Source organism: Vespula vulgaris, chromosome 10 (assembly GCF_905475345.1).
Source record: "Vespula vulgaris chromosome 10, iyVesVulg1.1, whole genome shotgun sequence".
In the NCBI taxonomy this organism is placed as follows: domain Eukaryota; kingdom Metazoa; phylum Arthropoda; class Insecta; order Hymenoptera; family Vespidae; genus Vespula; species Vespula vulgaris.
The window spans coordinates 7,131,214-7,149,017 of NC_066595.1; the positions used below are offsets into that span (position 1 = coordinate 7,131,214).

At 43.5% G+C, this 17,804-nt stretch overlaps 1 protein-coding gene across 2 annotated transcripts; it reads left to right on the forward strand.

Annotated features, from left to right (window-relative positions):
• The first annotated feature begins 1,314 nt into the window (after positions 1-1,314).
• On the forward strand, positions 1,315-17,542 carry LOC127067076 (transcriptional coactivator YAP1-like). Of its 2 annotated transcripts, XM_051001602.1 has the most exons (6): positions 1,315-2,259; positions 13,035-13,255; positions 13,353-13,537; positions 13,632-13,818; positions 13,888-13,973; positions 14,058-17,542. In XM_051001602.1, the coding sequence occupies exons 1-6, from the start codon at positions 1,316-1,318 to the stop codon at positions 14,151-14,153; spliced, it is 1,719 nt and encodes a 572-aa protein (XP_050857559.1). In that variant the 5' UTR covers position 1,315; the 3' UTR covers positions 14,154-17,542. The 2 variants fall into 2 exon arrangements, 1 of the variants encoding a protein (XP_050857559.1); XR_007782548.1 differs by lacking the exons at positions 13,888-13,973; positions 14,058-17,542 and adding an exon at positions 9,445-9,661 and having other exon boundaries at positions 13,632-13,780.
• The last annotated feature ends 262 nt before the right edge of the window (positions 17,543-17,804 follow it).

Here is a 17,804-nt window from a genome sequence, read left to right on the forward strand (position 1 = left end):
GATTCAAGATCGTTGAATTCTCCGAGTCTAACGAAAGTCGAAGGAAAGATGAACGAAAGGGAAAACACGAAAACATTTTTTTTAACCTTAAAATCGAGCTTGATCGACTGCAGAGTTACAAGAGAAGAACGAATCGGAACAAAGGGAACGAACCAATAAGATGAGAAGAAAGAAGAGAAAGGGAAGGAATTCGCTAACGGAACGGAGCTCAACCAATGGGAGGGTTCTTAATTCTCGCGTATCATCGAGATCGCGTCTTTTATTGGTCGGTAGGTAATCTCTTGGAACGATTGCGGCGCGCTTTCGTTGAGAGACGTTCTACGGTGATTTTTATCTTCACCCCACCAGCGGTGGGTAGCGTAGGCACCGCCGAAGGCAGTAGGTTGCCAAGAAGGAGCAACAGGCCAACACGCCTCGCTTTGGCTCGGCTCGGCTCGGCTCGGCGCTTCGGCGACGTGCGTAGCGTAGCGACTTGCGCCAACGGTCAGGCCATCGTCGATCCAGTGCCTAGTGCTTCCGTAACCGTGGCGGCGAGTCGTGGGGTGTGTTTCGTGCCTTTTTGTCGTCCACCACCGTCGAACGCTCGAAACGGAGGGGCTCGAAAGGGGGTGCGTATGTAAGAATCGCGTGTCGTATGCCTTCGCATACGCAGGTGTATCGTAAGGGAGACAAGTGCGAGACGGCGAGGGATAAGATATATCGCCGAGGGAGGAGATAGAGAGGAGAGACCGCGAGAAAAACGGAGGCAAGAGAATCGACGAAGGAGTGAGAGAAAGAGAGTGAGTGGGGGGAGAGAGAGAGGCAGAGAGGAAAGATAAAGGAGAGGCAGAGTGTGCGCGAGCGCGCGGAAGAGAAGACGGAGGCGGTGGCGAAGGAAGGAGGAGAAGGCGGCGGCGGTGGTGGTGGTGGTGGTGGTGGCGGCGGAGGAGGGGGCGGTGGTGGTGGTGGAGGAGGAGGAGGAGGTGGCGGTGGCGGCGGTGCTGACGGTGGAGGAAAAAGCGTCGTAAGATAGGAGTCGGTGGCGGCGGCGGCGGCGGAGGTGGAGGAGGACACGGGCGCCGCGACGCGACGCGACGCAGCGCAGCGCAACGCAACGAAACGCAACGCAACGCAACGCAACGAAACGCAACGCAACGCAACGCAACATAACGAAACGCAACGCAACGCGGTGCGACGCGAGAGTAACAAGGTAGAGACGAACGAGTACGAATAAAGAAAAGAGCTGGAGGAGAAGGAGGCGAGTAAGAAGTAATAGAAGAAGAACCAACAACAGCAGGGGACGATCGAGAGCGCACGGCGGACCGCGTGATCCAAAATGGCGCTCAATCAGGAGATCGATCAGTTGTCGAACAGCAATCTCGTCGTGAGGATCGATCAAAATTCGGAATCCGATCTACAGGCTCTGTTCGACACGGTCTTGAAGCCGGACTCGAAACGTCCGCTTCAAGTGCCGTTGCGTATGCGCAATTTACCCGACTCGTTTTTCAACCCACCATCGACCGGCAGTAGAAGCCCGTCGATCTCGCATTCGCGCGAAAATTCAGCCGACTCGGCTTTCGGCGCCGGCGGCAGCGGAGGCGCTTCCGGCGCGGTAACGGGAAGCGCCGGAGGACGTAACGCGGAATCGTCCGGCGGTGGCGGCGGCAGTGTAGCCGGCGGTGGTAACGTCTCCGTCGTGGGTGGTGGCGCCGGTGGCGGGGGCGGGGGTGGTGGGGCCGGTGGTAGCGTTGGCGTAGCGAATGGTAGCGGAGGCGGTCCGGCCGGCGGAGGAAGCGCCGGCGGCGGTGTCGGAGGAGCTGGGGGAGTCGTCTCGGCCGCGGCCGCAGCGGCGAACGCGAACGTCAGCGGAGGCAACAGCGGACCTGCTGGCGGAACGGCGAACGGCGGTCCGCCGAACGGTGCGGCCGGCGCCTCTGCGGGCACGGCCGCGAGTGCGAGCGCCGGGAGCGGACCGGCCGGAAGCGCCGCTGCCGCTGGCGCGGCAGCAGCGGCAGCAGCAGCAGCAGCCGCGGCAGCGGCCGCCGCAGCGGCTGGTTTGACGGTCGCGCATCCGCGCGCTCACAGCAGCCCTGCATCCCTGCAGCAAACTTACGCGTCCGCGCAGCAGGCGCAGCAACACGCGCCGCAGCCGCACGCGCGTCACCACCATCATCAGAAGCAACGCAGTTACGACGTCATCAGCACGGTCGACGACCTGGGACCCCTGCCACACGGATGGGAACAGGCGCGTACTGCCGAGGGACAGATCTATTTCCTCAAGTGAGTACCTCGTCTCTCTTTATCTTTATCTCTCTCTCTCTCTCTCTCTCTCTCTTTTTCTCTCTTTATCTTTCTCTTGCTCTCTCTCTCTCTCTCTCTCTTTCTTTCCCTTTCCTCCCGTTCTCCTTGTACGCACGCAGGCGCCTGCCTTCGCGGACTTTGATTCTTCCACCTGTTGGCTATCGATAAATCCTCGCTATTTTGCCTTCGTTCGATCGGTTACGTCAACGTGCCTCGGTACCGTTACGACGACGTTATCGCTATTTCCTTTTGTCATTCTTCTTTGCTTCGGAATTTTTATTATTCTTATTCCCACGTGCTGACGCAAATACGAGCGGTCGTTTTTTTAGTTTTTAAATGACCGTTTCGGATGCACAATGCGTTCAATTAGCTTGTGGAAAATCGGAGAGAAGCTTCGAAAAGATCCTTGTGTAGCGGTGCTTCTCTGAAATGAAATGTCTGAATATAATGTAAAGACGTTGTTTGCACCGTCGACGCATTTTATCGAACGACGTTACTAAAGTGGACGAAAAATGTGACGCGCAAAGCCGGTGGTACGATTCGTCGCGCAGAAACATGGACGCGAATGCGGTCCGGAGGCTTGAGCAACGACGAAGGAGTCGTGGCAGTTTTGTTGTTCAAGCCGGTCTCTCGGTATTCGCCTTTGCGTGCCTTCGGCTTAGGTCCAGTTTCTTCTACGTCGTTCGATTCGTGCGATCCCTTTCTCTCCTTCTATCTTCGACGATCGTAATTTTTAACCTACTCATCGAAATTTCCTTCGGTTCAGGTTTTTCCCTTTCAAAAACCTCAAAAGTTTGCCTACAAATATTTCCCGCGATGTCTCTACTCCATTTAGTCTCTTGTTGTATCAAGTAAAAAAAAAAAAAAGAAAAAGAAAAAAAAAGAAAGAAAGAAAAGAAGAAAAAAGAGAAAAGAAATGTTTATTTTTCAATAAAATCGTACGGTATTCTTTGTTCCTGCTTTATCTGATTTCTGTCTCTTTTAATATACTCGTTTATCGTATCAGTTAAAACGAATCTCGAAATACACCGTATACGCGATAAGGCTTTAACGACGAGAAACGAAATAGGCCGGTGATTATATCTCGATAGGGAGGGAAATTACGCGACTTACTTTTTACGATCGTGCGGCATACGCGTTCGTGTATTGTTCGAGAGTGGCGTTCAGAGAAACGATATATGAATCGTTTCTCTGAGAAATGGACGGAAATCGGGCGCGAAGATTTCGCCGATTTCTTGACATAAGATTTCTTCTTTGACGGTTAGAAGATTGGCGGCGTGTTCTAGGCGAGTCTCGTGCGCTTAAACCGTTATGTTATTACGGCTAACGAAGATGGAACTTTAATGGGCTGATTTTATCTAGCGGAGATCGCATCCAAGCGATTATGCCAAAGTCCGAAGGAACCTTCGACTTGCGTCGTACCGTTAGACGCTGACCGAAGCGATCGAGTATCGCTCGAATCGTCGTTGAAATCACGTTCCTCGTAATACGAACGCTCGTTATTTCCATTTTTATTGGCATTCGGAAAAATGACGAATTATCGCTAAGAAAGTTAAGCGCCAACGTATACGGTACGATCGTTAACGTGGCGCTAATTGGATAAATTCATTTACGATAGATTGGCTTCTATGTAATTACGCATTTTCCTAGTAATCGCTTGATTCGATTTCGTTTTATCGGCAAGCAATAAAATTCCTTCGATCTTTTTCCCGGGTACGTCGAGACATAATGACCTATCGAGTTAACGGATTTTCTTAGAGATTTCGAAAGAAACTCTCGAATTTCATTTCCAACGAATAGATAACGCGACTTGTCGTTAATCCCGACGTATCTATTTTCATGAATAATCGCTCGTTTAATAATTATTATACTGCGTGTGTTATCGTGATTATTCAAAAGAAAGAAGAAAAGAAAAGGAGAAGAGAAAAAGATCGAGCGAAAGAGAAACTACGAAAGAAAGGAAAGGGAGATAAATTCTCTTTGGATCGTACGAAGAACGATAAAGGCGTCCGCGTGTTAAGGAGAACGGGACGAAGGACGATTTGAGCGTTTCCGCGCGGCGACTGTTGCGGCGGCCTCGAGCACACGACGCGAGAAAGTAACGTTACGCCCGATACGCCTTTCTTACGCGCGACGTTCAATGCGTATGCGAGTCTCCAACACTAATACCGATACCAATACCAGTTACTGTACAGTGACACGTGCTAGATACTAATATCGATTCTATGAGATCCAACGAGACTCTCGATTCCATTGTTCTCGACGATGCGCGTGAGTTGCTTTCCTCTACTCACTATGACAACCTTTTCTTCGTTTTAAAACGTTTTACTGTTAATACGGGTAATAAGACAGACTTTTTTGTTTTTTCTTTTCCTTTTTCCGCTTGAAACGATCGAACGATAATGACCGTTCGTTCATTTGGCCTCTTTTCGATGCCAACGATAAACAAATAGAAAACGATGAAAGAAATCGAATCCAATGTTGAGAAGACTCCGGATGCGCTATCGGTGTCATCGATGGACCGATAGAAGTGAAAGGCGACATTTGAAAATGTTAAAAGGTAACTGATATTTATGATTCTCTTTTTCTTCGCGATTCACGACGCGTGGTCTTCACGTTCCGACTCTTTTCGTTGAATGATCGATCGGGTAATCGAAATGCTTTACAAGGAACCGTTCGTAACCGGTGCAAGATGGCCGCGCTTGGTCCACAAAGACAAAGTCCTTGGAAAATAAAGTCGAACTGATTCTTTCGTTAGAGAAGATATTAATAAGTAAGGAAAAAAAGAGATCTAGATAATACGAAGGGTTAAAAAAAAGGATGGAGTTCGCGCGTTCATTGGTAAGATGTCGACGTCATCGTCGTCGTCTCGTGATAATAGTAAGGAGCATGGCGACTTAGTTCACCTTTCGCTTCGAGTTATCAGTTTGATAAGCCCGAAGCTTCTTGGAAAAGTTGCAATGCAGCTGTAGAGTCATTTTTTGTTCTTTCTGCAAGCGTCTTCCTCGGTAACTTTCTTCGTTCGTTCGTCATGTAAATTAAAATGGTCCGTGTCAACCATCTCGTTTGTTCTTCCCTCGAATCAGACGCACGGATCATCTCTTGCACGCGTTTCCAAACGATTGTACTGTTTCGTTCGGACTACCTCTCCCACGAACGGGTTGTTCTCTCGATCGAACGCGTCGCAACCTGCCTAAAAAGTTTCCGCGAACCTTCCCAGAATTCGGGACGTAGAAGCAAAAAGCGATCGGTTCGTCGTAGTCGGTGGCTACTCTCGCCTTGGGAATGCCATTCGTTGAGCCTCAGGCCAAACAAACCCGCTCAAAGGTCTACCGAGAGATCGACGTCTCGTATCGAACGGTGTGAATGGGCCTTTAGCCGTCTATCGTGGATACGACTCTCCGAACGACACGCTTGCCTCGCTCACTGCCTATATTCTTCCTATGTATATATGTATGTGTTCCTCTTCTCGGCTTCCCTTGGCCTCCCTCGACCCTCTTCCTCCTCCTCCTTCTCCTTCTTACCTTCCCGCAGTGTAGGTACTACCTCTCGGCCGCGTCTCTTTCGTTCTTCGAACCTGATCCACCTGCGTCGCCGTGACTGAGATTCCCACGTGTCACCTGTCGTGGGAAGTTCCCTTCGAGACTGCGTCCTCCTCCTACTCCTACTTACTCCTACTCCTCCTTCTCCTTCGCCTTTGCCTTTGCCTTTGCCTTCGCCTTCGCTTCATCCTCGTTCTCTTTCACCTACCACCGCTCTTCTTTGCACGCTGATATAAGAGATTAGCCTTCTCTTTCGAATCTTGATGTCGTTTTGCTCGTTTTACCGTAATTCTAAGCTTGGAAATCGAGGGGTACTTATGCTACTCTTTTCTTTTTTTTTTCTTCTTCTTCTTCTTCTTTTTTTTTTTTTTTTACGTACCCCGGAAAAAAGGAAAAAAATGAAGAAAGTTTTACTCTTAAAGCATCACTTAATGTTCTTGCAATCTTAAATCATTTTCTATGCCGACAATTTGGGCTTGAAAAGGTTTTCGAATTCGTCCCTCGTCCCATAATATTTTACTTCTATTTTCTTTTTACTTTATTTTACTTTCTACTTTCTTCTTACATACGCTGCAGTTTTTGTGCGTATTTTTTTTTCTTTATTTGTACGGACAAAACTTAGGAAGCAATAAGAAATCTTTGCAGGTAATTTTAATTTGTTCATCTTAGTTTCTGCTTTTATTTTTTTTTATATGTTTCACGTCGGATTATCCAGGTAACTGCAGAGTAGTCCCTTGCTTTTACAAAAGCTTTTTGGTGTTTCTACTATCGAATTTTCTAACAATATCTTTTCCCATCTCTTAGAAAAAAAAAAAACGGTCAGGTATTTCTTTCGTTTCGTCCCTTACCTCTCTTCCCTTTGTCATCCTAACTTTAAAGCGAATTTTCCCGTGAAGCCTTACGAAGCGTCTCGCTTCGACCGTCTCTTACATACTCCACCTGTAACTCCGAGCTACAAACGTGCTTGTTGTTTGCTCGACTATACATCCAATTTTGATTTAAATCTTTGATAAATATATATTTAAAATTCATCAAGTTTGATACCACGTTTTCGGTGCGTTTCTTTATTATAATAATTAAAAATAACGATGTATATGTACATAAACACACACATATATATATACACGAATTGGAAATATATGTAATATATACATCGGAATTGTTTCGGTCTTCCAAGTTTGACAAAAAATCTCGCTCGTTCTCGTATAACAATAATAACATTTATATACATATAAATATAATACATATGTAACTATGTCCGTGTTATAGCTAGCTTTGCTCCGGTTCACGAGGAATTCGCGCGTGAATCGAAAGTTTCTCCTACGCACTTATCTTGTTACATTATACAGGAAGTATAGCGCGGATAGTCACGTGAACCAGAGGAAACGGATCGCGCATCATGACTATTTAAACGATTCAGAGAGTATCGTATTGTTACCGAGGAATTTTCTTTTTATAGATTTGAACGTAACCATAAATTTTTCATTTTTGGAAGACAAATTCGAACAGATGTCACGCGATGTAGATATTAGTAGGAAATTCTTTAATGAAACTATCAATAAAAAAAAAAAGTTTCTTTTCTTTGAAACCGTATCGGTTCGTTAACATCGCGTACGTTGCATCGTCGTTGGTGCATAGGAAGGTTCAACGTTTCGAAGCAACGTGAACGAGCACCGTAGCAAAATGGCGCGGCACGAAGAAGCGCAGCGACGAGGTGCGCGCGTGCGCGCGCGTGCACACGCAACACACGTACACGTGCACGCATACACGTGTACGCATACACACACACACACACACAAATGTTCGTCGCTCGTTACGTACAGCGAGCGTCGATAATAGCGTTTGGAGGGGATGCCCTCTTCTTCCATCGGCTGTTCCTTCGCTTCCTTTTCCACGTCTCTCTTTCTTACTCTTTCTTACCTTATCCCTTTTGCTTCTTTTCCTTCTTCTTCTTCTTTTTCTTCTACTTCTTCTTCTTCTTCTATCTCTTTTCTTCTTCTTCTTCGTCTTCTTCTTTTATTCTTCTTCTTCTTCGTCTTCTTCTTTTATTCTTCTTCTTCTACTTCTTCTTCTTCTTCTTCTTCTTCTTCTTCTTCTTCTTCCTCCCTTCTTCTTCTTCTTTTTCTTCTTCTTACGGCATTGCAGTGCTACGATGCATAGAAGATACGATTCAAAGCTTATGGATAGTTGCATTCAAGCGACAAAAACGATCGACGTCGATCGTACAAATTAAAAATCGTCTCCCTATATTTCCTTTATTACATCAGGATTACTTTTAGATTTTCTAAAAGTAAAATGAAACATTTTGCAACTTCTTCGATAAAACGAATTCATTACCATTTAATTTGTAGTATCGAGACATCGTTACTTTGGTACTATCGACATAGCACGCATTAGAAGGATTCTATTTTTATTAACGATTTGCTGCTCCATTGTCCAATGAACGCGATTTCGATTTTTTAATAGATAATTCTATAAAAAAAAATATATATATATATCATCGTTCGTTTGTTTAGAAAATTCTTCGAATCAATCTTCGGGTTCTTTTTAAATGAAGATCTCCCGAAATAATATCATTACTACGTGAATGTATTTATATGTATATATACTTATAATATGTATGTGTGTGTCTGTGTGTATTTATATACACATACGTAGAATAGGTATAAAAGATAGGAAAAATACACGATCGAGTCCGTCGCGTCGACCCTGAATGGAACGAGCGTCGCGCGCAACTTTCACTGGGATCGAAAATACCAATAGCCGACTAAACGGTTCTCGACTTGTCGCGAATGTCGTTCTTCCAGGTTGGCCTGGCGACTCGATCGTTGTTCTCGGATAACGGTCGATGCGAGGACGATTCGTCGGAGGCCTCTTCTCTTTTTTTATCCTTCTTTTCTATGAGCACACATCTTTTATCGTAGAAGGTGATGGAATCGTTGGAAAGGAGAAGACCGTTAAAGCGACAAGGACGCGATTGGATGCCGAAGGTTGAACTTTTCCTTTGATAGATTATTAGATTTTAAAGATATATTAGATTATGCGAGTTGAAAACGAAGAAGAAGGATGTATTGTTTCGTTCGAACAATTATATCAGGACCCTTTAATTTGCTTCTTTTTTTTCTTTTTTTCGTTCTTTATTTTTCTTTTTTTTTTTCTTTCTGCGTGTATTATATATCGTTAATAAAAATGGTATTATAAAAAGGGGACAAATGGCGCGAAAAAGTGGAACGCCTCGAAGACTTATCTCTACTTATCTTTGTGACACGGAAGATGGATGTTCGTGCGTTTCGTTGATTTCGATCGTTGGAAAATAAAGCGATAAATTTTGGTGTGACGGCGTCGTAGAGACAGAGAGACAGAGAAAGAGTGAGAGAGAGAGAGAGAGAGAGAGAGAGAGACAGAGAGAGAGAGAGAGAGAGAGAGAGAGAGAGAGAGAGCTTAGCGTGTTATATACGGGAGGAAAAATACAAGGAAAGAAGAGGTGTTCCTTTTAAATATGCGAATTCGTGTCTCGAGTTTTCATCTCGAACGACTTCCACGAAATTTCGTAGGATTGAATCTTTTAGAAAAGATTAATAACTTTCTCGTTATCATTGTCGATAATTATTTTGTCTGCAAGAAAGGTTAGAACCATTCAAATTCGAAGGACGTTCGAACGAGACGGGGAACGTACATACTGCGTAGAACGGAACGTTCCTGGCAAAGAGGCGAACGCGAGCACGATCTGTCCGCCACTATCCCATTCTGAGGCTAAAGACCTCAAGCGGACACACCTGTACGCGAGTCTTAGCGACAAATGCCAGATACGAGGACGAATCTCCGGGAATACAGTGACCGTAAGCAAAAGTTCAAGGCAACGTGCCTTTGATCGTTAGCTATCGCGCTGTTTATCTTACACATCTTTTTATATTTCTCTTTAGCGAGATAACGTCGTAACGATCGAAATATTTTTACCTAGACTCTCCAATTCTTTTTTCTCTCTCGCGTTATATAGACGCGAAAGAATCACGTATCTGAATGTCTTCTTTCTTCTTTTCTTTCATTCTTTTTTTCTACCGTGATGTTTCTTTTCGGTTTTTTTTTTGAGCGTGCATTTCATCTTCATCTTTTTCCTTTTTTCCCCTGGATTCTTCCCTTTCTTTCTTTCTTTTTTCTTTTGGAGAACTTCGCAGAAAGGATTTTGATAAAGAATAGCACGAATGGTTGAGCAACGTCTTCCGTCATTATCCGATGAATTCTATTAAACGTATAGGATATTCGTTCGCTAAGATAGGACGTAAAGTGTTTCGAAGAAGTATCGGTAGGCTAATTAACGCATACGTTTGTAGATAAGCGGTCTGCTAAAGAGGGATTGGAGGATGCAAAAGCTGAGTTTAACGGGACTCGATACTTTGGTAGATTAAGTCAGGGTTGGCTTCGTCGAGAGGGGGAGAGTATCCGCCATCTTAATGGAGGGTACAGTCGGAGGGAGGCATCGACGGCGACGGTGGCGGCAGAAAAGAGAGAGAGAGAAAGAGAGAGAGAGAGAGAGAGAGAGAGAGAGAGAGAGAGAGAGAGAGAGAGAGAGAGAGAGAGAGCGAAGTAAAGGCGAAAGAGAGCGTCGGTGCGAGTGTCTATTTACGAGTTGTCCGGCGCCGTGATGTCCGGAGTAAAAATACATCGTAGTCCGTATGCCGTGCGCCACACGGAAACCCTCCTGTGATTCTCTCCGACGTTCTCGGGCTAAAGCCTCTCTCTCTCTCCCTCCCTCTCTCTTTCTCTCTCTCTCTCTCTCTGTGTCTCTCTCTCTATCTATCTCTTTTCTCCTTCTTCTGCTCTCGCCGTCCTCGAACCTCCTCCTCCTCATCCTCTTCCTCCTCCTCCTCCTCCTCCTCCTCCTCCTCCTCCTCTTCCTCCTCCTCCTCCTCCACCACCTCCTCCTGCTCCTCTTCCTCCTCTTCTTCCTCCTGAGATTGCACGCGCGGTCCGTTCGTCTCCGCACGCTTGGAACCCGGCCAAGCGCTCGTTCTCTCTACCCAGAAAGAAAGAGAGAGAGCGAGAGAGCTAGAGAGAGAACGAGAGAGCTAGAGAGAGAAAGAGAGAGAGAGAGAGAGAGAGAGAGAGAGAGATTCGGGCACGAAGCTTTCGGAGCACATCGGAGGCATCCTGCAACGCGCGGCCCACTCTTTCCGTCTCTCTCTCTCTCTCTCTCTCTCTCTCTCTCTCTCTTTCCCACCTTCTTCGAAGACTCTTGCTTGGATCTACCGAAAACTAGCCATTCTTCGTTTCTACGATTTTATGATCTGTCCTTTAAATTTATTCGACGTATCCTCGTTCTTTTCGTAGTTTTAATCGTTACTCCGAAATTGTTACCGAATTGCAAATTATATAAAGTTTACTTATGAAAATGATTCGTCTTCTTCGTTATTCGTTCTTTCATTTATGGAGAAAAGCTATCTATTCTCTTCCGAAGAAACGACTTTTCTTCTCCGACTTTCTAAATGGAAATCTTTCTTTCGAACTTAAAGGGATGCTTGCTCGGGAGCAAGAAAATCGAGAAACGTCGTTGAAACTATGTTCCGTGTATTCGATCGAGCGAAACAAGATCGACAGAGAAAGATATCGTTTATTCTTATCGTCGAGACAATACACGGTTCGTGCGTTATAAGAGACACGAGAAAGATAATTCGATAATTTGAAAAATGAATTGCCTTAGGAGACTACTGTATAGAATTTCGCTTATCGTACTTACTGGTTTTCAACACGTGCTGAAGTCGATCGGGTTGTAGCTCGTTATATAAGATGGTGGCATAGTTCAAGGTATCTCTCAAACAGGTGGACGTCGTCTTGGTACCTTTCTCATCGATAGTCATCCTTCCAAGAAATTAATTAGATTTTTGATAGTTTTTGATCCTTCGATCGTAGCTTTCTATCAGTCTTTCGAAAGAGTTCGTGTCTTTTGCGAAATAAGAAATTCGACGCAATTCTTTTGTATCTTTGTATTTTCGAGTGTACATGGATTATCTTATAATTATTTTCGCGACTTTTGGCTTTGTCCGAGAGGAGAGAACGTGTCTCTTTAGTGATAAAAATTGAAATCGTGTTGGCGTATTTCCTTTTACGGAAATTATTTTGATAAATGAGAAAAAAGAAAAGACAAAGGAGATTCGATGTCGATCCGTGACTCTTTTCTTTTTTTTTACATTTCGTGACATCGATAATTTGAAATTAACGAGGATCTATTGTGTACACGAATATCGGCCGAACGATACCCGAGAAAAGGATTGAATTACCGATGTTGACTCGACGTTAAGCGTGTGTGGTCATCGAACAGAAGTGCGAGATCACGGTTATGTTTACGAGGGAACCGATATTATCGCGTTTTGTAGGACGATGGAAGAGACGACAGCGTTGTCGACGGCGACGTCACGTTACTTTCGTAAGCAACAAGTGGTTCGACGGCGTACTTTTAGTTGCCTCGTATCGAAAGAGTTAAAAAATTGAAAAGTAATCGTTTTTCGTGATCTCGAAAAGTAAAGTAAAAGCAGTGTCGAAACGAAGCCAAAGTCGATCGAGTGCCGATCGCAGCCATTAGCAGCTATTTTTGTTAGAACGAGAAACACGATGTTTTTGCATCGCCTTAAACGACGAACTCGGCAAAGTTTCTTCTTAAAAAGTCGTTCGCCATTTGCGAGGAACGCAAAGCTATTTCTCTTTCTCTCTCTCTCTCTATCTATTTATCTCTATCTCTCTTTCTGTAGGTCGGTCGTATTTGGAAACGTACGAGTTCTTTAATTCGAGAGAGGAGTGGCTCTCGATGGAGGAGGAACTTGGCTACGGATTTGCTTAGAAAAATATTGGACCAAAGTGTTTTCACTTCCGGGCTTGGTTTCGCGTTTCCTCTGGTTTCTCGTCTCGAAATGAAAAGTGCAGGCGGCTTGCTTTAAAACTTACGTGGGTATCAGCCGGCGTTCGCCGTTACCGCTTCGTGTCGTCTTTTGAATGGAATTATTTTTAGAGCGAGTCTACTATATGCGGATAACCACGTACGTATCGTGGCGCGCGTTCGCCCTCTCCGTGACGCGTACGATAGAGAAGGATGCGGAGAGAAGATGCATGTGAGAGAAACGTAGAAGAGTGAGAGAGAGAGAGAGGGAGAGAGGGAGGGAAGGAGAAAGGGAGGAAGAGGGAAGTTCTTCTTCGATAAACCTCGTCGACCTTATGTTTCAGCCACTTGACGCGAACCACGACATGGGAAGATCCGCGAAAAACTGTCGCAGCTCAGAACGTGGCTCAAGTCGCCGCTCAGGTGGAGAGCGGAAAGTCTTCGGCTGCCGGCAATACTTTAGGCCCTCTACCGGATGGATGGGAGCAAGCGCGAACACCGGAAGGAGAGATTTACTTTATAAATCATCAAACGCGTACCACTTCGTGGTTCGATCCCAGAATCCGTGAGTCTCTTGAACGTCCTTCACTCGCTTTATCTAAATAACTTCCATTTTCTACTCGTTCTTGAGTATTCGTAATCGAATCGTTTTTATCTTTCAGCGACTCATCTTCAGCGAGCTCCGTCATCCGGTGCCATGCTGCCACAAAATTGGCTTCAGCAACCTACGGCTGGTGGTATACCTAACAATCAAACATTGCAAGCTTGTCAACAGAAATTACGTCTTCAATCGTTACAAATGGAACGTGAGCGTCTGAAACAACGGCAACAGGAGATCATACGCCAGGTTGGATCATACGCCCATTGAACGATCTTTTTTAATCGATCAAAGTTAGGTCGAGTATAGTAACGCAACTCCTTGCTTCTTACGTACCATGTAGCAAGAACTGATGCTCCGACAAACTAATACGGATGCTGCCATGGATCCATTTTTATCGGGAATCAGCGAACAACACGCGCGTCAAGAGAGCGCGGATAGCGGTTTGGGTCTTGGCTCTGCCTATTCGTTACCACACACTCCGGAAGATTTTCTAGCGAATATCGACGATAACATGGATAGTACCAGTGGTAAGTTGCTTTTCCATTTTCAACGCCGTTCGAAGCTCGATTTTGTAATATTCGATACGCTTTTCTTAGATGGCGGTGCTCCCATGGAAACTCCTGATCTCTCCACTCTGAGCGACAATATCGATTCGACCGACGATCTCGTACCGTCGCTACAGGTACATAGCCAAGTTCATATCTAACAAACTTCCTTTATATTTTAGCTTAGACAGCATAATAATCAGCTACTATTCCGGTTTCAGCTTAGCGAAGACTTCAGTAGCGACATTCTCGAGGATGTACAGTGTTTCATAGGCCCTAATACGATAAAACCTGAGAACGTGCTGACATGGCTCTAAGTATGGACGGCCGCGGAATTTGTTCGCATATACCGAAGATATTCGGCTCCTTCTAATTACGACGGACGGACGGTATTAGAATTTTTCTTCCAGCAACAGCCGTCCGTTCGTCGGAATTCGAGCGGAGCAAGAATCCAGTATGAACTCGTGCCGCGCGTTAAACCACCTTGTCCGTTCTAGGACCGTGTCGAGACTTTATTGTTGTCGATTCGCACGGAAAAATACCGCGAGATTTTTTCGCTCGCAAGGAAGATATGTTACCGAGCAGCGAGAGAATCTCACGGTTCTCGTAACCTCGCCACGGTCGTAAGACGAACAGGAAATCAACATGGAAATACGTGAGAGCGCAAAGACTCGGAGCGCCTAGCAACGAAAACGTGACGATAGGACCAACGACAAGACTCCAAACGCGACACCAACGAAAATACTCGTCGCGAGAAGGCTACTCTTCTTCTTCGACGACACGGCCAGTGGCGCCAAAGCGCGTTTTACATCTCTTTATACTACTATACTTGCGTAACACTCGAAGAGTCGTGCCTTCCCACTCGTTTTTTCTAAATCGATCACACCCATTGAAACAACGAAGAAACTAATATTTTATATGGATGCGTCTTACTCGCCATCGATAACGCACAATTTATATTTTGCGACCGAACCATTGTTACTCAAGTTTTCAATGTTATTCCAATGTTATGCGCGAGAACGAAGGCACACCTTTCCGACGCGTTCACAGTCTATACGTAAGAATGGCAAAGATCTTTGGACTATATTTGTACAACGAAAAGAAGCATCTACCGAATTCGAAACTGAACACGAAGTATTTTTTGTTTTTGCTAAATACGAACGGTATAGTCTACGTTTCCCGAGCAAGATACGATGAAAGAAAAGTTATATCGTAACGGATTCGTTCGAATCGTAGTCCAAAGTAGATATATATATATATATGTATATATATATATTTATATATATATATATACACACATATACATATATTATGATTCAATTTCGATCATACTCGGAGTATATTTTACGAGCGATTATATGCTAACCGAAGTGCCTTATCTCTGCAATCTATTTTCGTCGACGATCCTCGGTCGTCGTTTTTCAAAGCAATAACCGTCCATACGAAACTTTGATGTGAACATGTGGTAATTGTTAAAATAAGTAACATGTTTTAAACCCTTGAAACGTTTCAGTGAAAGGGACACGAAATGAATATATATTTTTTTATATATATAAAGTCTATACTTGTTACGAATTGCAGTTATATTGGTATTTTCAAAAATCATGTTAGATCGTATAAAAAGTTCTCTTACGTTTTATACTACACACGATTATATAATGGAGATTACAAAAGAAGAAAATATAATCATATTTATAGATTCTATGAAATATCTTAGCCATAAGAATTTTTGCGCGTAAACCCGTTCTGGGTCTGGTGAAGTAGCCGGTGAAGGAGGGCCGTTGAAGTGTACTTTCTGTTTTCTCAGAAACAACGTAGCAGAGTTATTACCGATAATCAAAGTGACTTGGTAAAGAAGATAACACGCGTATAGATATATAATTAGTTACGTGGCAGCTTAGCGTATACAACTAAAACGATGAATGACGTGGCCACTTGGCGTCGCTAACGTATCATCATTTTTCTGTTTTTCGATCGTTGACGCGGATGACTCTTCTTACGAACTCCTATCCGTGAGAAAACTTGATTTGAAAATGCGTCATCGTGGCCGCGTTGATTCACCGAAAATAGATCGTCGTGTACTAGATATAAATTACGTATATATTGTAAAGTTTTTGTTTTCTCGCGAAGGCGACAAGCTCTCCCATCTTTTCTCATCATTAAGGAAAATTTTCGGAGATGCATTCGTTATATTCATTTCGTTATTCGCGAAACTCTGAGATTTGACATGTTTTGTTTAATATCAGCCGTGCGAATATCGATTATATGACTCATTCATATGAAAAAAAAAGAAGAAAAAGTATAAAATGATTATTATAGTATTCTCGTTTATATATTCGTCACTCTTTTATGTTATCGGATAAAAATTTCTTCAAGAACGAAGTTGCACGGTAGTTTATAAGCATGTCAAAAGCTGTAATACACGGCGAACGTATTTCTTTCCTATTTTCTTCTTTTAATTTTTTTTTTTCTTCATTTTACCGAGACCACTTAATCTAAAGAGAATATAGACGAACGATCATGTCACGATTCGTATTCGTACCTCATACTCTTGCCTATTGAAAATTATTTTTTTTATATCGATTGACAAATTTCTAAACGAATATATATTACACATATAAGTATATACACAAAATGCGTTTATATATATACACACAGACACACACGTTTATATATCTACACCCATACACATATATCTATACCGCGCGAGTGCGTGATTTCCGTTTGATTTGTTCAAAAAAGAATTTTCGTAGATAAAAGGGCTGAGGTACAAATGTCGAGTCGATAAATGCGTTTACTATATAAGAATGAACGTTAATGATTTTTCGAAATCGTATAGGTAATCACGGGATAATGGCCGATCGTCGTCATCTCATCGACCGTTATCGCGAAAAAAGTTTATTATAGGTATTTCTGTACACACTATCGATAATTCTTTTTTTTTTCTTTTCGTTGTAAGTCGAATATGCAATAACTTCCAGGTAAGTCGAAATAAGTTCGTTGAGCTCGAAGGCGATCAAACGGCGATCCGCGAGCGACCAGAAAGAGAAAAAGTGTTCTCGATCGATCGGTCCGGTTTATTATTACTATCTTTCGAACCAGCATGGACTTATGGATTGTCCGTCGAACATGTTAATATGTCGTAACACATCCATAGAGAACGTACACAAGTTTCACTTTTTTCCGTTCGCACACGGGTCGACGTTCGTTCGAGCCAGGTTTTATAATGTATTATTTTAAATATGAATTAACGATAATCTTACTTTTACGATAGTGTATCTTGCTTTTAATCTAAACTGAACTTACTTTACGTTAGAGAGGAGCATCGCGAAGGAAATACCATAAGTGCGGACGACGTTCGCGAAGTTAAAAAGTGTTCGATACAAAATTGTGCAAGGTGACAAGGTGCATTCGAGGAACTCCCCCTTTTCTTAGATGGTGAATGCGCATCCATAATGTACGTATATATATGTATATATGTATATATATATGTTCGCTTTCGTGCATATATTTCTATATATACATATATATACATACATACATACATACGTATATCTAAGATTATCTTTACGAGAAGCAATTAGTTGTTTAATATCAGTATTTAAATATGCTCATTGGCGGTCATTTGTGACGTACGTTTTTATATTGGTAACAAGTGCCTTAGTAATAACGATAATAATAAATACGTTGTTTACTTACATACAAACGGAGAAAAAAAATCATCACTTTCATTTTCATTCCTCTTCCCAATTTTTTTGAAAAAATTTCTCTCATGAAAAATGAGCTTCAACTACTTCGAACGTAATGATTTAATTGCTTTGCGTTGCGTCATTGGAAAGGAGATGAAACGAGATGTTCGACGTAGATATCTATATATGTACATAGATGCGATTGTGAAGGACGATGATGTTTAAATTTGAGATAGAGCGAGAAGTGAGTATGATTGCGATGGGATCGCTTATATAATT

Excerpts from the sequence above, each read along its gene's own strand:
- LOC127067076 (XM_051001602.1), top strand. The coding sequence starts at position 1,316 with ATGGCGCTCAATCAGGAGATCGATCAGTTGTCGAACAGCAATCTCGTC. Across the intron at positions 13,538-13,631 it reads AACAGGAGATCATACGCCAG|CAAGAACTGATGCTCCGACA; the intron begins GTTGGATCATAC and ends CGTACCATGTAG. Across the intron at positions 13,819-13,887 it reads TAACATGGATAGTACCAGTG|ATGGCGGTGCTCCCATGGAA; the intron begins GTAAGTTGCTTT and ends CGCTTTTCTTAG.